The 22,959-nt window shown below is 35.6% G+C and overlaps 1 protein-coding gene across 8 annotated transcripts in view; it reads left to right on the plus strand.

Moving 5' to 3' along the window:
* Nucleotides 1-205: 205 nt before the first annotated feature.
* The window catches only part of LOC107043384 (JNK-interacting protein 3), a 38,111-nt gene continuing 15,357 nt past the window's right edge, over nucleotides 206-22,959 (plus strand). For 2 of the 8 annotated variants that reach the window (XM_015264874.1, XM_015264879.1), the window contains exons 1-15: nucleotides 206-533; nucleotides 910-1,222; nucleotides 3,252-3,423; nucleotides 4,491-4,898; nucleotides 6,249-6,452; nucleotides 7,991-8,026; nucleotides 8,211-8,228; nucleotides 8,318-8,375; nucleotides 8,456-8,512; nucleotides 9,940-10,275; nucleotides 11,421-11,600; nucleotides 12,178-12,379; nucleotides 14,770-15,656; nucleotides 16,474-16,693; nucleotides 16,807-17,092. In XM_015264874.1, coding sequence (XP_015120360.1) covers nucleotides 929-1,222; nucleotides 3,252-3,423; nucleotides 4,491-4,898; nucleotides 6,249-6,452; nucleotides 7,991-8,026; nucleotides 8,211-8,228; nucleotides 8,318-8,375; nucleotides 8,456-8,512; nucleotides 9,940-10,275; nucleotides 11,421-11,600; nucleotides 12,178-12,379; nucleotides 14,770-15,656; nucleotides 16,474-16,693; nucleotides 16,807-17,092 — 3,358 coding nt within the window. In that variant the 5' untranslated portion in view covers nucleotides 206-533; nucleotides 910-928. Of the gene's footprint in view, nucleotides 534-909; nucleotides 1,223-3,251; nucleotides 3,424-4,490; nucleotides 4,899-6,248; nucleotides 6,453-7,990; nucleotides 8,027-8,210; nucleotides 8,229-8,317; nucleotides 8,376-8,455; nucleotides 8,513-9,939; nucleotides 10,276-11,420; nucleotides 11,601-12,177; nucleotides 12,380-14,769; nucleotides 15,657-16,473; nucleotides 16,694-16,795; nucleotides 17,093-22,959 lie in introns of those variants that run through there. The other 6 variants (XM_015264877.1, XM_015264880.1, XM_015264875.1 and 3 more) reach the window with 6 other exon arrangements.

Below are 22,959 nucleotides of genomic sequence, written 5' to 3' on the forward strand. Positions count from 1 at the left end.
ACTGAAAAACATAAAGTAAACATTGAGTACAAGGAGGACAAAAATCCCCCTTCGAACCTGTCCCTGTCACAGCAGGACTGCTACTGCCGAGTTACTCACGCACCCGACTCACATTTACCGACAATTCGACCGGGACGCCGCCTTTCCGGTGGGGTACCAACTAACATTTTTGAAATCAGTCAAACCCCCCGATCCGGGCCTCTACTCAGTCCTATCCTCTTTGTGGTATGGAGTGGCATACGAAAAATATGGCGATAGTCCCCTCTTAAGAACAATCGCCACCAGTGCACCCAAAACCCCCGAAAAAAAAGAAAAATCGACAAATGTCACATCTATGATCACGTCTCCAGGGATTAGAAATGTCATCTCGAATCCGCTCCGTTGAAATTCGTTTCGTATGACCGAGCAGTGCCTCCATGGAAGAGTGTGCTTTAATCCTACATTCAAGTGAAAAAAAAAACGAGTGAAAACAAATAGTCATCAGAGCCAGTAGTTGTGAAACGTCACGAAAACGCTGTCTCCCACACGTAGAGGTAAAACTTTCATAACCACATTCGGAGTATTATTGACCAATACGCACTAGAGAATAACCACACATGGAAGAGTCAATGATTTCTTCACTCTGTCAGCACATTATTGAGATCTCTCACGCATTGCCTCCAACTATCCTCCCCTGCAATCATTTTTTGCGATCTGTTGTTATCAAATTTGATATAATTCTCGTGGTTCAACGAAGAGATAAACTGACCCTATTCATTAATCATCTGTGGCGACGTTAAAAAGCCCTCCCATTGATCACAATTTACCATGCCTGTACGTGTGACCTAACAGCTGTATCGTAGAACCCATTTATTGACATATCGTACACTCGAGTAAGCGTAGAACTTTACACAATATTTTACATTCCAGTGACACACTGATAACAAAAATGAACCAGGAAACTGTGTATGGTACTCACGAGGACAGCCATGTGGTCATGTCGGAAAAAGTTCAGTCACTGGCGGGAAGTATTTATCAGGAGTTTGAACGAATGATAGCTAGATATGATGAGGATGTTGTGAAAGAATTGATGCCCCTTCTAGTCAATGTTTTGGAGTGTCTCGATATCGCTTACACCGAGAATCAGGAGCACGAGGTGGAGTTAGAGCTGTTGAGAGAGGACAACGAACAACTGGTGACTCAGTATGAGAGGGAAAAACAACTTAGGAAAACAGCTGATCAGGTTTGATGATCAATATTCGTTGTATACTGTTAGAAAAAAATTGAATTTTGTAGAGAGTTTTATAGAGAACTAACGTTTCTATTTTTCAATAACAATATTGGAGTTCCAGAAAATTAAACGAGTAAAATCGAGTTAGAAATCCGAGAAAAAAATCATAATTTTTAATCATTTTTACTTCTAGTATAATTGTACTTAATTTAAGGTACACTGTTACTTGTTTTAAAGAAATCTTGGTTCTGAAATCCAAAACCTTAATGTTCTTAAATCAAAAATATTCGGGTTCTCAAACAGAGAAAAAACGAGAACATCCTCATTTTTGAATTGATGATTTTGCCTGTTTCAAAATAAATCTACTTGTATTTATAAGCCATTTGATTTGTGATTCCGAGCATATCACCTGACACGTTGACTAAATGAATTGGTCCGGCTTCTCAAATTGAGAACATCATCATTTTCTTATTAATGATTCTTTCTGTTTTAGAATTAATCTACTCGTGTTTATAAATCCTGTTTTATTGTAAGTATACCATCTGACACGTTGATCCAGTGAGTGTTAAATTAAAGTTCAATTATTCCAGGATTTTATCCTTTTCAAATACACTCAGTTTAAGAGAGTAAAAGTTCATAATTCAACAATAAATCGTTCTTGATTGAAGAACATTTTTCACTTGAAATTAGTCAGTTTTTGGTACAAAATATTAAGGATCTTATCCCATGAGTTTCTTAAAATCAAAACCTTGCTTCTAATTAAATTAATTGAGAACGCAAGAGTATAGTTACATAAATTTTTCGGATTTCTATTAATTTGTATGAAACAATGGAACTAAAAATTATAATGTCCTTTAATTTCAAAAATTAATTTCATAAGTTTGCCCAGGTTCTCAAATTAAAAACATCCTCATTTTTTAATTGATGATTTTTTCTGTTTTCAAATTAATCTAATCGTGTTTATAAATTCTTCGTTAATCAAAGTATATCACCTGTTACGTTGACTCAATGAATGTTGAATTAATGTTCAATTATTGCAGAATTTTATCCCCTTCGAATGCTCTTGCTTAAGAGAGTAAAGATTCTTAATTGAAGAACCAAATCGTTCTTGATTGAAGAACGTTTCTCACTTGAAATAAGTAGGTTTTTGGTACTGAATTTGAAAAACCATTTTCATGCCTTCTAGAACCATGCCATGAGTTTGTTAAAAACCAGAAACTTGCTTCTGATGTTCAATTGATTAAGAATGCAAAAGTGAATCTATCCAAATTTTCCTGATTCCAATTCAGTAGCCAAGTGGTAAAACGGTACAAGTCAATTTTGAGTATTGACCAGTTTTCAATGAATATCTCGAAATCTAAGGGAGATAGCAAAATATTTTTCAAAACCTTTTTTGTAGAACCAATTAAGAGCTACAACAAATGTAATTACGAAAATTTCGCTATCTCCCTTAGATTTCGAGATATTCATTGAAAACTGGTCAATACTCAAAATTGACTTGTACCGTTTTACCACTTCGCTACTGCAATTTAATATCATTCAAAAAATTTAAATTTTTTGAATGATATTAAATTGCAGTAGCGAAGTGGTAAAACGGTACAAGTCAATTTTGAGTATTGACCAGTTTTCAATGAATATCTCGAAATCTAAGGGAGATAGCAAAATATTTTTCAAAACCTTTTTTGTAGAACCAATTAAGAGCTACAACAAATGTAATTACGAAAATTTCGCTATCTCCCTTAGATTCGGAAATATTCCTCAAAAACTCAACTGGGAAATAAGTCGACTTAAATCGTTTTACCTCTTCGATACTGAATTAATTTTCATGGAATAATTGAAGTAAAAATTACCATATTCATTTTTTTTCATCAAATGGTGAATTATTAATGACGAAATGCGTGAAAATTTCAGTGGAACTGTCACTTAATAAAATTTGTTATCAATATATCCAATGACTATCGGTTTGTTAAATATTTGTTCATTTAGTCATTTAGTGGGGTTTCGTTTAGTTTCATTTAGTGGAGTTCATTTTCATCTGCAGAAACTCCTGGAGCTGGAGGATGTGGCGGAGGATGAGAGGAAGGAATTACTGTCTAAGATTGATAGTTTGGAGTCAATCCTACGAATGCTGGAACTGAAGACCAAGAATTCACACGATCATGGTACAAATGACAATGACACCAGTTCATGCCCCCACAGAACACATTTCTACAGTAGAGTAGTTTATTATTTTTTTCCGTTTCGTTATCTATTATTTAGCACACTCGTATTGTTCCTTTTTTTATTCATGCATTAGAAAGTCTATTATGGATTTATTTTCATGAATGTTTATTTTTATTCTGAAGTCGAAAGGAAACTTTGAACCGAGTCAAAGGGGTATAAAATTCTCGTGATTATTTAAACAAACTGGTAGTTCACAGGAAAATGTCAGAGCCATTCTTGTAAGTGAAGAAATCTCCTACAAAAGGAAATGAAATCTTGATCATTTTTCATGATATAAATAATTTAGTAATCGATAGGTCAATTCAATAGTGGAGTTATGTAACGGGATAAAAATTCTTCTTGTGGATGTTTTCCTAAGATATCTTGGAAAGAATTCTATAGAAAAACAAAGTGGAATCCCTAAGAAATTCAATTGAATTTTTTATTAAAAATTCCGCAGAGGATCTGTGCCTTTTTTCTTTCAATAGATATGTTTAATGAAAAATATTCTGTAGAAAAAAGTCAGTAGAATCAGAGGTATCTGGACAACTTATTCCATTGGGATATGTCTATATAAATTCCTCGGCTGAAAGTTTCCACGTTGGTTTGTTTGATTTTCTTAATGATTCTCTAAGAATTCTTTAATGCCTATAGGAGGTTAGGCGGTGTTTAAGGTGAATTTGAGAGTGAATTTCTGTGGTTCCCGGTAGCTTAGTCGGTAAGAGTGCCCGGCGCGTATCTGGGAGACCCGGGTTCGATTCCCGGCTGGGTGAAGCGGAAATTTTTTCTCTCTAAATTATAATTCTCTTAGAATAAGAGAGAAAAGAGAAAAAAATAGCGTGCGCAAAATCGAGAAAATTCATGTCGAGGAATTATTATAGAAAATGTCTCTTTCTCTAATGAATTCTTTGTGATGTTCATAGCTTATCTCTGTCTGTCTTGAAACATTCCTTGAGATTTAACTATTTCTGCTGATCAGTTAAATTGATTGGTTATCGAGACTATAATTGCCATTACCGGGTCCTCGTAACGATTCTAATCAGAACAATTAATTTAAAAAGTTATTGTGAATTTCTAGTGGTTCGTCTAGAGGAGAAAGAAGCCGAAATGAAGCGTGAGTACTCACGTCTTCATGACAGATACACAGAATTATTCAAAACCCATGTCGATTACATGGAGAGAACGAAGATGCTGGTTGGGAGCACTGAGAGATTAGAAAATACAACTGGTGGTCGTGGCCCTGCACGATTACCAGCACTTGGTCTTGCCCACATGTCCAGGAGTTCTGGACCTCTTAGTTATGGATTTCAGAGTTTAGAGACTAGTATGACTGCAGAGGATATTCAGGAGGAGGTGTCTGCGAATGGAGCTAGTTTGAAGTCAGAGATGCAGGACAATAGTAGTGAAGCAGCACCTGAAACTTCGGATAAGAGTCAATTGACTGATCAACCGGTACAGGAGAATAAGACAACTGCTGTTACTAGACGTGAGTGTCCAATCATCTTTGTTTTAGTGAAACAAGTGGACAAGGGCATTTCTTCAATAAATGAATACAGCAATTGCTACTTATTGCTGCTAATAAATTAGCAATTTGCTTCCGAATGGGTTCTCTTTTCTTTTCAATTTTTATTTTACTATTCTTTTTCTATTTTTTCTATTTTTTTTGTGTTATATCGACCCATTATCATCCAAAAACCCTAAAAATGCAATTTTCAGACCGTGTCAGAATGTGTACATGTATATATGTATGTATGTATGTGGCAAATGTTTCTTCAATTGTCCGCTAATGAATCGATGGAATTGAATCATTTCTTTTTCTCAAATGTAGGTATTATTGAATCCTATCGATCGACATTAATTAAACTTTAATTCATTTAGTAATTTTTAAAAATTTTCAATTTTTCCAAAAATAGGTTGTCCCACAATAATTAAAAAAATGTTCTGGATTTATTGGATAATAGCTTAAAAAATTCGTTTCGAAGTGCTCTTTTGATCGAGTTCCAAGATGAAGGCAGTAGAAATAGTCGTTGTTTTGATTTATATAAAAAAATGCAAAAATTTAGTATTTTTTGAAAATCGCAATTTCGGGGATATGTTGAGATATCATGCTTCAAATGAATTCAATTATAGCTCAAAATGTTAGTTTCAATACGACACTTTCGAAGTTGAACGATAATTACCATAGCTTTTACTACAAACTACTGTAAACAATGAATTATATACGGTAGAAGAAAATTACGTGCAAAATGACCATTCGAAGCATATTGCTAATTTATTAGCAAAAATAACTATACACTGAGAAAAAAAACTATTTTTGCCAAATATCCATTTACTTAGAAGAAGTATTTATTTTTTCAATCCCGCATTTCCCCAGCCGAGTCATTTCCAGGCAATTCTCATTAGGTTTCAATTATGACAATTATATTGCTCTAGAAGATGACCATATTAGTTATGACCTTGAGTGAACTCCTCAATAATTATAAACATTAAAAAATTAATCGAAATTCTTCCATGTAGAAAATAAGAAATTTAGGAAAAATGGATAATCAGTGGAGGAATTCATCCAAGGCCAAAAATATTCATCCTCTAGAGCACCATGATTGTCATAATTGAAACCTAATCAGGCTCGCCTGGGAATGACTCGATTGGGGAAATACGATTTAGAAAAAATAAATGCTTCTTTCAAGTAAATAAATATTTGTCAAAGATTTTTTTTTCTCAGTGTATCATATGAAGACAAGAGCAATTTCCCACTTGTTGTCTTCAGAATGGTTGCCACAATTGAGTGTCTCAATTAACACGACGATTAAGTGATAAAATGTCAATGTTTTGCTAGCATTTATAGATGAAAGTCCTGAGACAGAAATGCCACCTGTCGTTGTCACACCAACAACCCCAACAATTGATAAATTTGGCTCAACTCCGAGTGGTCGTAGCAGAACTGAAAGAGAACAACGAAGTGGGAATACACTTTATCAAGAGCTCAGTTTCCAAGATGCTGATGCATTAGGGGAAATGGATGAGGGTGCAGACATCACCGGTAATTTATGTTTCTTTCAATTACTCACCTTTGAAGTCAATCAGTAGTAAAACGAGATGAGCTCAAGACTTGGATGTCCGTTTGCGAATATCATTGGAGCGGGAAGATCTATGATAATTCATCACAAGCAGGGTTGGGCATGTAAATTACGTTGGTAAATCACACCGTTTTTTACTGACGTAATTTACGTAAATTACCTCGACGGGTTTTTTACATTTCTTACATTACTTCGAAAAGCTCGCAATTGGCGTTTAGTAGAATGTTTTATTTTATTCTGACACACATGAATATCATTAAAAATAGTATATTATATCGCGAGGACACATAAACCGCGAATTTTAACTTCACTTTGTTCGATTAGAATGCGGTTCTCGGTACTTGGGACATTAAATATTATTTTATGTCTCTAGGACCGTAAAACCACCATTTTAACATCGATTGCCTCGGTTAATCGCGGTTTCCGGGCCCAGAGACATGAAATATTACATGTCACACGGCGACAAAACTATTCCCTGACTTATGTGATTGAATAAAGCCGCATTCGTCAGAAAATACTTTCATCACCATTGGCGGCATTTTAAGAAACTCAGAAACATGAGCCTCATACCTCATAAAAAGTCAATTTCACGAGGGTCAAACGTTGCAAAAGACCAGTCACACTTCATCTCAATTGTGCAAAAATCAATCTCATTATCTACTGAGCTTCATTGGATTCTCCACTTCATTATTTGGAGCTCCGGAAACCTCAGTAGGACCTGCAAAAAACCATTTTGTTCTGAAGAGTTAAAAAACAGCTACCAAAGACAATTGAATGAGTTTTGTCATTTAAGAATCCTGAATGAAACAAGTTAATGTCAAGATAAAAGATGAGCCCGGTGGCTTGGCGCAGTGGATAAGTTCGTTGCCTCACATGCGAAAGGTTCCGAGTTCAAATCCCGGCCGGGTAAAATGGTGCGATCTAACCATTTAAAGTCTTAATCATCATCGCACTATACCCTAACCGGGTCGAAGCGATGTAAAATAACGATACAAAAAAAATAAATAAAAGATGATGACGCGACGAATTCAATACAGATCAATAAATAATGAGATCGACCTTTGTCAAATTTATCCCTTACACGGTATAACCCTTACGAGGTATGGCCCTCGAGACGTATGATCCTGGCGAGGTATGAACCTCGTGATTTACCATCCTCGCGAGGTAAAATCTTCGCGAAGCTTCACGGTTTACGATTAAAGGTAACGTCGGCCGGTTTTTTACATTTATTACGTAAATTACGGGTTTTTTATAATATCATGTACAAAACTATGGTTATCGGCAGATGCCCAACCTTGATCACAAGACATTCTTCTAGCCCTCAAAGTTATCCACAAGAAATGTCTTCTGATGGATTTTTTCAAACCTCTTCATCCTCAAGATATTTGCAAAATATTCTTGACATGAAATTTTGATTCTACCTCTCTCATCATTTTAGTGAAAAATTAACTCCATAATTCTAACATTCATGACTAATCCTTAATCCCTCATCCATTTATAGGCAGTTGGGTTCATCCAGGAGAATATGCTTCATCGGGTATGTGTAATAAGATATCACTAGAAAGTACTAAATATGAGTTTTATAAATACGAACGAAACTCAGTTGTTCTTGAATCTGTTGAATCAATAAAAATACTAACGATTGTAAATATTTTTCTCTGTTCTACTTTTGATATGTTCTCACCAAATATTTACCAATGTGATGCATGGCGAATAACCAGTCAATGACAACTTTTTCGGTAAGTGCCGTTTGTTTTTCATCTTTCATTCATGAGACACGCTGTCATCTTGCCTCTAATGACTCATAATATTTTCCTATGTCTTGCAGGAATGGGAAAGGAAGTCGAGAATTTGATTATGGAAAATAATGAGCTGTTGGCGACGAAGTAAGAATTGTCTTTACCTCTTTATTTTGTTATCATTTCGTAATGCAGGAGGCTAACAAACACGTTTGGTGTTCTTTTAGAAATGCTCTAAATATAGTGAAGGACGACTTGATAGTGAAAGTTGACGAATTAACTAGGTAAGTAACGCAAGATATTAAAAAAGTGCTTCGATAAACAAAATTCAGATTTTCTTTTAAGGATATCCAAGTATCTTATAGTTTGGTACTGATCACACTATATATTCAACCATTTTCAATCATCAAATTTATCAATTAAATTGCGTGAGAAAGATTTGGAAAATTTTTTCAATATTCAGCCTAATTCGAATTATATTCTGCGCAGAATTAATATTTTTTTAAACATTCGTTGTTTATAAATAAATAATTGCAATTGTTTCTGCTTTCGGAAACCTTATTTTTTAGGCACGAAATGGATTTCTGGTAAAATTCTGCATATGAATGAATTTGTTACGATTCTGAACAAATGATTTTTATGGTGGCAAATTGATTGTTTATGAATTATTGATAGAAAATGTTCGTAATTTTCCAGAATTGCAATTTTTTTATAATTTCATCAGTCTTCCTCCAAAAGGAAACTTTCCAATTTTTTTTCAGATTAAAAAAATTTTTTTTGACCGTTCAATATCGAGATTCGAATTCATACCTACACAGTTTAAATAATAAAATAATTGTAAAATGTACAGAAAGTTGGGGTCAAATGAAGCTCAAATGCAAGTTCTGAAGTTCGACTACAAAAGTAGAAAAGTATTTCACGGGAGAGAAAATAGTACTTGGATATCCTTAATTTAAATAAGTTTTCAAATCAAGTTTAAAAATTGAAATTCACAAATCCGGGTGTATAAATTTTTTAATAATTCTAACTAAAACTAATTTTCAACTAGAATTGAGAATTATTCTATAATTACACGTACAAAAAAACTTCATACAAAAAGCTAGCGAATTCGTTAGAAAATTCGACCGACTTTATATTAAACGTTCTATTAGTTTTTGGCTGATTCTATTAAAGAATTCTGCAGGCCAACTGCGGGGTTTTTTTCTGTGAAAAATATTCCACAGAAAAAATTAATAGAAATTAATTTTCCTATACAACTTATTCTATTGAGATCTTTCCTATAAAAATTCCCCGGCTCAAAATGTTCATTGTTATGCTTGTTTGATTTGTTTTCAATAGAAAATGTCTTAGTAGAAAAGTCGTATAGAAAGATGGAATTCTACTGATTTTTTTCAATAAAATAGTTTCTATTGGAAATTTTCTGTAAGAAATGCGCGTAGTGAAGTTGAGAATTCTTTGATAGAATCGGCCGAAAACTAACGGAATTTTCAATATAAGTGCAATAGAAATTCAATAAAATTTTCCATCGAATGCTCTAGGTTTTTCTATGAACTTTTTTGGTGCTTACAAAATAAAAATAATTTTAGTTTGAAACTGAAATTTGAATTCCTCTCATTGAGTTCTTGTTTTGTTTCTTTATATAATGAGTCGCAGTTGAATGATTCCATTGTTTAATATCTGATACTATTTTTTCTTCTTGTATAATTAACAGTGAGCAAGAAATCCTGCGGGAAGAAGTACGAGGAATGCAACAAGCGAGAGACAGACTTCGCCAGAAAGTAGCAGCTCTGGAAGAGGAGCTGAAGAAAACCAAGGAAGAAGCGGAGACAGCGGCGAAAGCCACGAAGAGTGATGACGAGGAGGATGTGCCACTGGCCCAGAGAAAACGATTCACCAGAGTGGAGATGGCTAGAGTACTTATGGAGAGGAATCAGTACAAAGAGAGGTTTATGGAGCTCCAGGAGGCTGTGAGATGGACTGAGATGATTCGAGCCAGTAAAACAGATCCTGCTAGTATTTCTGGGGGGAAACAATCTGTTTGGAAGTTGTGAGTACTCTAAAAAAATCTGCAATTGAAACTACTTATCTCGTTCTACACATATAAAAAGTTTCTAGTTTCCAGAATCAAGTTACTGATATTAAGTAACTCTTGTTTTAGAAGCATTTCATTTAAATCCCTAATATTTAGTCTAAAAAATCTGACTATTTCAAATCAGAAAAGTTTTTAAATTAAGAACATTCGAAGGGGAAATTCTGTAATAATTGAGCATTAGATTAATCGCTAGATTAATTTGTACTATTTTATTTTATTACCATTTCTGTCTTCACAATCAGATTAATTTAATTTTATTCATTCTTATTTTTATTATACATATATTGTTTCCTTAATTCATAAGTTACAACAGTGAATGAAAAGGAATTATGTGAAAGATCAATCGAAAGTGGTTTTTTTTCTTCTGAAGCCTTGTTTTTGACCGATTTTTCGATTTTCTAATTTAGATTGCAAATGGTCTAGAATTCTATGAAACGTGAAGAAATAATGTTTTTAGGGCCATGTCTGTATGTATCTATCCGACAACTTAGGTTTTTAGTGACTAATTTTTAGAAAATTCAATAAAAGGGCATGCAAACAATTTTTTAAAGCCATTATTCAATGAATTCAAGACATTTTAATAGATATCATGAGACAACCGTTTTTTGGAAAAATACAAAAATTTTAACAATGATTAAATGAATTAAATTTTAAATCATGTCGATGGATAGGACTCAATAATACCTTCATTTGAGGCAAAGAAATGATTTAACAATTGAAGAAAACCTGTCTCACACATACATACATACACACATACGTAAGGACACTATGTAATAATTGCATTTGCGGACTTTTCGGATCATAGTGGGACGATTACAAAACTTCCATTTGGAAGAAAAAAACTATCAAGATTAGGTTTGAATGATGATGCATCCGGGGCTTAGAGTGGAAGAGTGGAACTACAAAAAAATCAATTATTGCTTGAATGATATTCCCTTTTAGAATGGAAGAGTGGAACCACTAAAAAATCAATTATTGCTTGAATAATATTCCCTTTTAAAATGATAACTATATTTCTGTGTATTACGTGACATCGTCTCAATTCAACTGATTCTTAACTATTTTAATTAATTGTACTAATGATAATTTTTTAAATTCAGTTTTAGTAATCTTTTCACTGGACCAGCAGACCGAGGAACTATTCCGAGGGGTCCACACACGTTACCACACATTCGTTACAGTGCCCCAACGAATCAAGTTGTTCCAGCACCACCGCTGGACGCAATGCGTAGACGTACATTGAAAAATCGCCATGACTTTCTGGATCAGGGTGACACCATGTGAGAATCAAATTGTATTATTCAAAATGCACATTATTTATTTGTTAATTACACGGCTGTTATTCTTGTCTATTGTTTTCTACCGTTTATGGAGATTATTTGTTTGATTTAGTATTTGATTCTTCTTTTGTAAATGTTGTTACTGACCCAAAGAATTCTATTGTTAAGAGCTTTTGTTCATAATTTTATGCGGTAATTGAGTGAATACAACAAAGAGGAACATCTCACTTCATGTAGCAAGTTGCAGTTTGTTTCGTCTATCGAATTAATTTAATATTGCAGTGAAAAGGGAAACGTCTCGATTGATTTTGTTATGAATTTTATTAGCCGAAAGTGACAAATTATCACCACTTATTTGCGGGTATTATGTAAATAAAGAATTTGTATATTTTTGCATCCATATATTATACCCAGATCCCACCGAGGTTCTGCCAATAAAAGATAATCTGTGTGCCATACATTTCGGCTTTTATTTTGAAAATCACGTAGATTTAATGCACTCATGTTCAAAATTGGTATGGCATTGTAGAAGTTATCATCAATATTGCCTATCAGACTAAATGACAAGATATTTCAGAGCTTCGGAGAAACGCGTAGCACGACTTGCCAACGAGAGAAAGGAGCACTATCGTCAAGTGAGGGCACACGTGCGTAAGGAGGATGGCAGACTGCAAGCTTACGGCTGGAGTTTGCCTGGTAAACCAAGTGCACCAGCTAGACAACCAGTTCCAGTCCCAGTTTACTGCCGGCCACTCCAAGAGACCGAGCCAGGAATGAAGGTAAAATGAAGGATATTCATGTAGGGTGAATGTTCCGTCATGGAATATTTTTTCGTCGTTATTTTATAACAATTTAAGAAATATTATTTATTCATTTCTCAATTGCCTGGGATTATTTCTTTTCAACAAACAGTGAACACTCCAATTGCTGGACGAAGTGAAAATAACAAACAAAAAATAATTAAATTAAGAAATCATTGAACGCAGCCGAAACCCCTAATTTCTGGACGACTAGGCCATATTTTTTTTATTTATTAAATGCCGATCAATAGAAGAAATAATTGATCGCATGATTATACACGAGTAATATTATTGAAAGGTGAAATAATCAGTACAATTTTCATTTCATTTATGGAATATTCAATGCAAGTTGAAATCGTCCACAAATTAACCCCCGTCCAGAAATTGACCTGTTTACCCTACTTCGGCTATTTTTTCTCCAGTGAAATTCTTTTCCACTTTTATACTCTAACATCCATTTGAACCTCATTTGACCCTAAGTTTCCGGACATTTTACATTGATTTTATTATTTAAGCTCTGCAGGTCCGAATTTGAATCGCGATATTGAGCCGTTAGCAAACAATTTACAAATTTGAAAATAAATTAGAATGTTTACTTTTGAAGGAAGATTGATGAAGTAATTTAAAAATTGTAATTTTTGAAAATTATGATCAGTTTCTCTAAATAATTTATAAACAATCAATTTTCCATCGTAAACATCACTTGTTCGGAATCGTAACAGATTTATTCATATTCAGAATTTTAGCAGAAATCGATATCATGCCTAAAAAATTAGGTTTCCGAAAGTTTAAACAATTTCAATTATTTATTAATAAGCAATGAATGTTCAAAAAAATACTAATTCTGTGCAAAATATAATTTGAATCATGCTGGATATTCATGATTTTTTTCAAATTTTTCTCTCGCAATTTAATTGACCAATTTGATGATTAAAAATGGTTAAGTCTATGATGCGATCCGTACCAAACTGTAAAACATACACGGAGAGAAAAATACATTAAAAAGTAAAAAGAACCTTCCTTAAAAATTAGTGTATTTCATCAATGAAAAAATAGAATGCTGTTCACCCAGTTTTTCGGAAGAGTCACATGAGAAACTACGGAAAACGCATGAAAAACTAGTGCACGACTCACAAAAATTAGGGTGCCACATATGAATGTTTCAGTACGGGAATACCACTTTTTCAGTCTCCCTCTACTTTCTTGTGCCCCTTTCGATACTTCCCATGCGTTGGTGAGAAGGTACACTAATTTTCGAGAGATTTTTCTCTCCGTGTACTTGGATATCCTTAAGAAAGAGATGAATCCTCCAAGTTATATAACGGTTTTAGAAATTATTTTGCGAACATCTCTGGAAGGAAGAAGTATAAAGAAATTTGTCAGGAGACCTCTTCGATCGAAAATGTTGTCGGCTACAAAGAATTTTTTTTCTATTTTTCGCTCAATTTCACGCATTTGGGGATAACTCAAGAAATAATTCTTATGAATTGTCTAGACTTATTTGTATTGACTGTTCCAACGACGTGACGTTCCGAACCGTGCATGTAGCAACTGAAATTTACACTAAAGATATTTCAAGTGAATATTTCGAGTAAAGGGGCAATTGTAAACTGCGTATTTCATACAAAGTTTCATGAAATTCTACAGAATTATTGAGGACCTGGAAGACAAGAATTTGTCAAGTTACTTGAATTTTCAATTCAATCAATTGAAAATTCAAGAGTATCTTTACCAGAATTTTTTTCTATTATTTTTTTATCTCTTTAACGAAATTCGTTGCAATTTCCTTCAAGAACTTGCAACTGGACATCGCCCGAGAGCCTTCAGCCAAAATTTCTATCAATTTTCATGAAATAGTGGAACTGAAAACGAGAGTTTCCATTGATTTTCTCATTTTCAATTGAACAGTTCCTTAAAATTTCTAAAAAAAAAATTCTCTCAATTCTTCTCAACCATGTGGGGTCACGAGTCATGAGAATACCAATTGATATTAACTCGGACCATATTTCTAATAAAGATTTTAAGTTGAAGCGAAACAATGAAATTTGTCACTCCAAATTGAAGAATGTATTGACCTGACATTTCCTGATTGCTATTATATTCCATGGAATGATTGAACTGAAATTGACAGTTTCCATTGATTTTTCCAAGATGAAATTCCTTGAAATTTCGGTAGAATCGCAAATTGAAAAAATATACAAAAATATAACCGTGTATATAAAAAGCAATCTCAGTAAAAATGTCCGTAGTTAAAATGTTATAGATAAATATCGCAGTTGAATTGTCTAGTTAAACAGTAATTTCATCTTCCTGAAAATTTAATCCCGGCGTTTTAAAAAGTTAATCTTCAATAATCAATGGTTCCCTAGATTTGGTGCGGAGCTGGAGTTAATCTAAGTGGTGGAAAGACTCGTGACGGTGGTTTAGCTGTTGGTGGAAGTGTGTTTTACGCTGATGAAGCACAAGAAACCATAAACGTTAAAGGTGAAGTTGAGGATGCAGTTGAACATTTAGACCAAGAGCTGCAGGAGAGTGAGCAGCGTCGTCTCGAGGCTGAAAAATTGGAACAGCAACTGAGCTCCCTAGTGTGGATTTGCACGTCAACTCAAAAAATGTCCAAAGTGACTGTGATAGATGCTAATAATCCAGCTGATATATTAGAAGTATTCAATGTTTGTCAGAGCCACTTGCTGTGTATCGCGAGTGTACCTGGTGCCAAGGAGAGTGATTACCTACAAAGTACAGACGATTATGCAATACGAATAGCGAATGGTGCTTGTGATAACGATCCCAATAACACACGTGCCAACGAGGGTCAGATTGCCGAAGAAGTCGCGGGTGATGGTAAAAACTGCCTAAAAATTGGTGACTCTGATGATCGCAGTCAGGCGATTTCAGAGGGGCCGAGCTCCCTTGATGAGAAACCGAGTGAAGGCTTGGAGAGAGTCACTGACCTTAATCAAAGCTCAAATACAGAACCACAAAGTTTAGAAACTATTGACAGCGAGACCGCTAATCTGGGGAAAGTTCATTTTGTTAAGAGTAATTTGGAGGAGTTGTCGAATAAGAAGAATGAGGGGGAGGGGGATGCGGAGAATGAGGAAATTGGCGAGACGAATATTGAGAAAATGTCGTCTATTCAACCAACTATGTGGCTTGGAGCGCAGAATGGGGCGGTTTATGTGCACTCGGCTGTGGCTAAATGGTCGGTGTGTTTGCATACTGTTAAATTGAGGGATGCAGCATTGTCGATAGTGTAAGTGTCTTCATTTCTTTGGAATTAATTGAAAATAATATTATGTTTCTATAAGGAATTGGTGAAGAATAGGAGATGAATCTGGAAATTTAAAAAATGTCTTCGAAACTAGTAGATTTGCAGGAAAATATCAGAAGACATCTTTTTTAAACAAAATTCCTTGTAAAGAAGTATTTTTTTTCAATTTAAAAAAATTTATAACTTCAAAGATATTGGCAATGAAACGATAAGTGAAAGAAGTTCAAGGAAAGGTTCACGTGCAGATTTTTTCCCTAGTATTATCAAAAAGAAGAGATTCATGGAAATTCATCAAAGGATTTTTTTTCGCAGTTCTCACAATTTTCTGTACGAAATGTTTTTCGGAAAATACTCAGCTGATTAATTTTAGACTTCTCTCTTGCCCTTCACTACTTCACTACTAATTTGTTTGTTGCTTTCGCAAAGAAAAGAGGTTCTAGTTTCCAAAACCAAGTGGATAAATTGAAGAAACTCATGGTTCTAGAAGGCATTGCACTGAAAATAAAAAACTATTTACTTAATTTAAGAAGACAAATAATAATTCAACATTAATTGAGTCAAGGTGTCAGCTGATATGCTATGAATGACAAAGGATTTGTAAACATGAGTACATTTATGTTAGGATGTTCTCAATTTGAGATCCTAAAACTTTTTGATTGTAGAACCCCAAGACTTTTATTCAAGAACCTAAAAGCTCTGAATTCCACAACGAAGTTCAGAGATTTTCACTGAAAATATAAAATTTTCGTTCCCTGCGTTATGATCTTGAACTATGATATTAATTGTTTAATTCTTCCAGTCATGTTCAAGGACGAGTATTAGTAGCCCTAGCTGACGGGACAGTTGCAATATTCCGGAGAGGATCAGATGGACAATGGGACCTATCACAGCACCACATCATCACTCTTGGTAGCCCCCAGCATTCGATTCGCTGCATGACTGCTGTTTCTGGAAAAACAATTTGGTGTGGATACAGAAACAAAATCCACGTTATCGATCCTATTCTAATGACTCTCGAGGTAAATCTAAAGAATGAAAAACATTCATAGAATTGCAATTGTCACGTTGAAATAAAGTTGAGAGGGTCTGTGAAAGTTTTAAGCAATGAGAGTAAGGATTAGGAATCTTTCAGTGTACCGTGGATGCACATCCGAGGAGGGAGTCTCAAGTGCGTCAGTTAGCTTGGTTGGGGGAGGGGGTCTGGGTCAGTATTCGGTTGGATTCTACCTTGAGACTGTATCATGCACACACTTATCAGCATCTTCAAGATGTGGACATCGAGCCGTATGTTAGCAAGATGCTGGGAACTGGAAAACTTGGCTTTTCCTTTGTGAGGATTACAGCACTGTTAATATCCTCCAATAGACTATGGATTGGTACTGGGAATGGAGTCATCATATCTGTACCCTTGTCCGAGAGTAAGTAGAAAATTTATCTATTTCACTATACTGTTGACAATTTTTTGCGGAAATTTCCGCTACACTTTGTAAGATAAATTATTTTATCGATAGAAGAGAAATAGTTATCAGGGTAGGACAAAGCAAATTTAATAAGGAGAAATAACATACAAGAGGAATCAAATGCCGTATAAATATCTATATGATATGTAACGATCGGCTTTGAGGTATCAAACGAACGACATCTCGTCCTCTTTCCTCCAGGCCGGCACCACGTAAACATCTCTCAGTATTTCTATATCAATTGGGATCCCAAAATTTTGAATAAAGTTGCACAAAGTACACGGACAGGTTTCATTATATATGGTTGAACTGCAGTCAACATATATTAGGTGTGTGACTTAATTTTTACAGATTTTTCAGTAAATTTATTTAATATAAAAAAATAGAGAACAAGGAACTTAATCTTGGAAATATTGTCCATCGTTTTCTATGACGTTGCGCCATCTCTCAGGTACCATTCGAATGCCGTCGCGAAAGAAACTTGCAGGCATCGAGGCGATAAAGTCATCGACGAATTTACGCACATCGTCCAGCGTTTTAAACTGTTTATCCACTAAGGCGTGCTGCATGGACCGAAATAAGTGATAGTCGGATGGGGCCAAGTCTGGTGAATATGCTGCGTGCGGGAGAACTTCCCATCCCAAGTTTAAGAGGGTCTTCTGAGTCGCGCGAGCAACGTGAGGTCGAGCATTGTCATGCAACAGTATGACTTCCTGCTTCCTTGCCCAGTAAATTTTCCAGCTTTTTCCGATCAAGTTCTTCGCTCAGTTTATTCAGTTGTCGGCTGTAGCGTTCCGCAGTCACCGTCTGACCTGTTTCCAGGAGTTCGTAATAAAGCATACCCTTCATGTCCCACCAGATACACAGAAGAATCTTCTTTAAGTGGATGTTCTGTTTCGGCGTCGATGCACTGGATTGTCCGGGATCTACCCACGACTTTTTACGTTTGGGATTCTCGTAAAAAATATTTTTTTCATCACCCGTCACAATTCTCCACAATAAGTCCTTTTTTTGTTGCCGCGCAAGCAGTGAAACGCATGTGTTCATACGTTGATCTAGGTTGTGTTCGGTCAACACATGTGGGACCCACCTTCCAAGTTTTTGGATTTTGACCATTTGACGCAAACGCTTAGAAATAGCTGTTCGGGTGATTTCTAACTGAGCTGCAAGCTCTTGTTGCGTTTGCGTTGAGTCTTCATCCAGTAGAGCTTGCAATTCCGCACCTGTAAACTTCCGAGGCTGTCCAGGACGCGGCTGGTCACTCAGATCAAAATCAACACTTCTAAAACGTTTGTACCAATAATTACACGTTTCATAAGATACAACGTCGGCACCAAGAACACTACACATTGATTCCCGTGTTTCAGAAGCATTTTTTCATTGTTGGAATTCGTATAAAATGCCGAATGTGCTGTTTATCAGTTGCCATCGTAAACTCTGCTATTCTGAAAGGTTATGTAACTTACATAGACGTGTCCTTCCGTGTTCTGAAACCTTTTGTTCGATCCTTTCTAAACCAGAAAAGACCGCGAATATATTTCTATTTTAAATATAATTTTAAGCTCGAAGAAAAATCTGTAAAAATTAAGTTACACACCTAATATTAGATAAGTAAACCTATTTTCTCATACTACGACAGGGCGTGCGGTTCGCGGACGTATTTTTTTTCATAGGGGCCAGAATCATCAAACTTTACCGTTTCTCACTATCATTAATTTTTATCTCAATAATAATGCAGAAAAAATGAATGGTTCCAACAAAGTTTTTCACGATGAGAATTCAATTGTTGAATAATTTATTCGGAATCATCATAATCCTCTCCATCTTCTTCGGTTCTCTTTTACTTTTTGCGTTCTTTTTTATTTTTAGGGATGTATTATGTACTATATAGGGGAGGGTGGGGTAAAACGGACACTTTTGACTTTTTTTTAAATGTTAATGGGTTGAAAAGTTGAAATTTAATCTTTTTTTTCTCAGTACAAAGAACAATTCTTTCCCTTTGTGACGAGCCTAACCTGAGCTGAATTGATAAATTTGTTTCTGAGTTATAAATTTTTTTTTTTATTTATGCATTTTAAACCAATAGGTTTACTCTGCTAAAGAATAATAATCATAATACATAGTATACAGAAGTATAATTAGTCATATGAAAGAGTAATAAACTATTTACATCGGTATCTCATACATTTAATTTAATATTCATCAAGAATATGTCAATAGCCATGATTGCTTTCATGTTGAGTGTACTGAGAAAGACTTTTATATCGTAGGGTGAAAACATATTCTGATCTCTGAGTTTGCTCATCAATTCTAGACGTTTCTCAGAATATCTTGGACATTGCCATAAAACATGATTCAAGTTCTCGTCAGGACACCCACATTCACACTCTGAAGAAGCAACAATACCAATTCTGGCAAGAGAGCTTGCCAGACTGTAATGATTGGCTCTTGCCCGATTAACCCAAGTGATAGTTCTGCGTGGCAGTTTATGTCCGTAGAACCACGGTTTTCTACTTTTTTTGTAATATCTTTCGAAATATTCAGTACCCTTATCAGCTGTTACTTGATCAATCTTTTGCTGAGTGATAGTGAAGGATTCATTTTTGAAATCTTCCCTATAATCCGTGAACGGTATTTTGTACTCTTGGTTCGCTTTTAGAGTAGTAGCTTCGTTAGCAAGACGATCCGCCTCCTCATTCCCTTCAATGCCCATGTGAGACGGTACCCATTCAAACTTAATATCGTTATTTCTATTCCTTAATAGCTCTTTGGCGTTGAGAATATAGTTGCTCGCTCTGATATTTAATACTGGTGAGGACAAATATCTAAGTGCACTGAGGGAATCAGAAAGAATGAGGAAGTTACGATCTTGATTAGCCATTGCTATTTTCACAGCCTCCTCGAGTGCTGCACTCTCAGCTGTGAAAATAGATGCTCTGCGGTCAATATCGATTCTCACATCAATGTTGAGTTCTGGACATCTACAAGACACCCCAACCGACCGATCACTCCCTCTCTGTTTACTACCGTCTGTATAAATTCGAATGTAATTGTCATGTTGATTATCTACAATCGTGTTGGGATTACCTCCAAATTCCACCACAGTTCTAACGATTTAACCATTCTCCTCGTCAAGAGGAAAATTATCAATCAGTGAGGAGTAGCTTCTTTTATAAACATTAAAGTGATTGTCTATACTTAGTGTCAATAAGAAAGGTTTTATACTTTCAATACACTCTTTCATAACTCTGGGTCTGGCTTTAATGCTGTTATTGCCTCTGATATACAAGTCATTAATCAGTCTGGAAACCTGAGTATCCGAATGGGATAGAATTTTTGTCAAGCAGTTATTACACAAGAAGACTGCACGTGCATAAACTGTTGGGAGTTTGCTTTCAGCAGAGCAAAATCTCAATTGGTGTAGAATACTTGTGGGCTGCACCTAATAGTACAACCTCCCACTGTAACCGAGGTATCTCTAGGGGGAACACGTCTTTTATGAAAATGTAGTAGCTCTGTCTTATGGGGTGAAAGAGACAGGCCAATCCTCTGTAAATTCTTTTCTACGGTTTTAACAGATTCTTCAAGAATTCTGGTGCTGTTAGCTATTGAAGAGCAGCTAATGTATAAGGCTAAGTCGTCAGCAAATTGTGAGTCTTGAACATCCCGGTGTACTCCATTTGTAATTTGTGACACGTAAAGGGTATAAAGCAGTGGTGAGAGCAACCCCCCCTACGGAACACCCTTGTAAACATTTCTGGGAACTTCGTTGTATTGAGATGATATTTCTCTTTCATACGTAAGGAACTGTATAAACTTAACCAAGTTAATGGGACATCCTATATCAGCCAGTTTTTCGACTAATATAGTGGAGACAACATTATCAAAAGCGGATTTCACATCTAAAAAGACCGCGAGAGTCTCACGATTCTTAGAGAGATTGTGATCTGAGTAGAGAACTATATTACTCACATTATCATGGATGGACCTTCCACTTCTGAAGCCACTTTGGCTGTTCGGGAGAATATTTTTGAATTCCACCCACCATTGTAAACGATTTTTCACCATTGTTTCAAATAATTTACAAAGACATGATGAGAGAGAGCAATTGGTCTGACATCATGGCCATTCGACTTGGGTATGAAGTGTATGTATTGAGAAGTCCAGTCCTTAGGAAAAATAGAATTAATATACGTGAGGTTAAAGATATCTAGCAAGATTAACTTGTATTTTACTGGTAATTTTTTGATAACATCATAATTTCGTTTTTCGGGTTGTAAGGGCCTGATTAAATTCAACAAAGTTAAACATGTTATTGAGAATTTCATTGTCTTGACATACCGGTATGTATTCCGGATTTGTGGGACACCAGGGGGGGCTGAGAGTATCGAGGGTCTCGGATATTCTTGATTCAAACTGAAGATGGTTTTGTTTATTGAGAGAGTCGTTATTCACCCAAGCATTATTGAGGATTCTACATGATTTCCAAGCGTATGGCATATTTTTTCTCAGATCAATTGATTCAGAAAACTCGATAAACTGGGTCTTCCTCTTCATTCCAAAGAGCTTTCTAGTCTCTTGTTCTTTCTCCTTATAGATATCTCGATCTGTTTCATCTTTCGTATATCGCCATCTTTTAAATGCAGATTGCCAAATTCTTTTAGACCTCTCGCAATCTGCATCCCACCAGGCTACCGGGTTTCGATGTATGTCTGCGCGAACAATTTTTCTTATGGGGGTGAACATTTTAATTGCTGAGGAAACGTGATCTACAAAAAATTCATATCTATCACAAGGGGATAGTTCCTCAAATTGAGGATCCAGAAAGCTGTCATACGTGTTTTTAAGTTCTTCAGTTACCTGGCCCCAGTCTGTCTTGACTGAGTCCAATTTGAATGTCTGTTTGCGATAAATTCGCTTTTCAATACTCAGATCAATAGTTAGTGGGAAGTGATCGGAGCCCCAGGTTTCCTCTGCGACCCGTATACCAATTTTATCAGCTATAGATGCAGAGGTGAGTATCAGGTCAATATTGGATTCACTTTGATGTCCCACCCGTGTAATAGAATCAGTATTATGCAAGATGAGATTGTGTCGATTGACTGTTTCAAAAAGTCTATTACCATCAGACGAGGAGGAGCGGCAATTCCAAGCAGTATGCCAAGAATTGAAGTCCCCCATAATTATTGTATTCTCCAAAGATTCTGTAAGCTCCGTCAAGCCAGGCAGCCAAGGTGCTCGAATCGACTCGGTCAATAGCTCGAAATTACATGCTTTTTATAAGCTTTTTTTCTGTGCAAACCAAAAATTTTCTGCTGAAATATTTTGGGCGTAAAATCGATTTTTCCGTTTTTGGCGTTAAGCTAGGCGGCCAAGTCATCAGAATTGGCTCGAAAACTACGCTGAGATATCTTTTAATTTATAAGCTAATTTCCTGTGTTGAGAAAGCCATGAAAATGCCCATTTTTCCGGGAAATCCCATATGGGCTGGAAAATGGGCAAATTCAAGGTCATCGCATGGGCCTGCTGTCTGGCCCAGATTTATCAGCTATTTATAAGCTAATTTTCTGCGCGAAGCAAAAATTTTCTGTCCAAATATTTTGGGCTAAAAGTCAAACTCTAGGATTTGGGCGTCTACCTAATCGCTCAATTTGTCAAAATGGGTTAGAAAATCAGCCTGAAGTATCTTGTGATTTATAGGCTAATTTCCTGTGTTGAGAAAATCATGACAATTCCCATTTTTCCGGGAAATCCTATATGGACTGGAAAATGGGCACATCCAAGGTCATTACATAGGCCTGGTGTCTGGCCCAGAATTATCAGCT

Source organism: Diachasma alloeum, unplaced genomic scaffold (assembly GCF_001412515.2).
Source record: "Diachasma alloeum isolate Michigan unplaced genomic scaffold, Dall2.0 Dall_scaffold_00562, whole genome shotgun sequence".
In the NCBI taxonomy this organism is placed as follows: Eukaryota; Metazoa; Arthropoda; class Insecta; order Hymenoptera; family Braconidae; genus Diachasma; species Diachasma alloeum.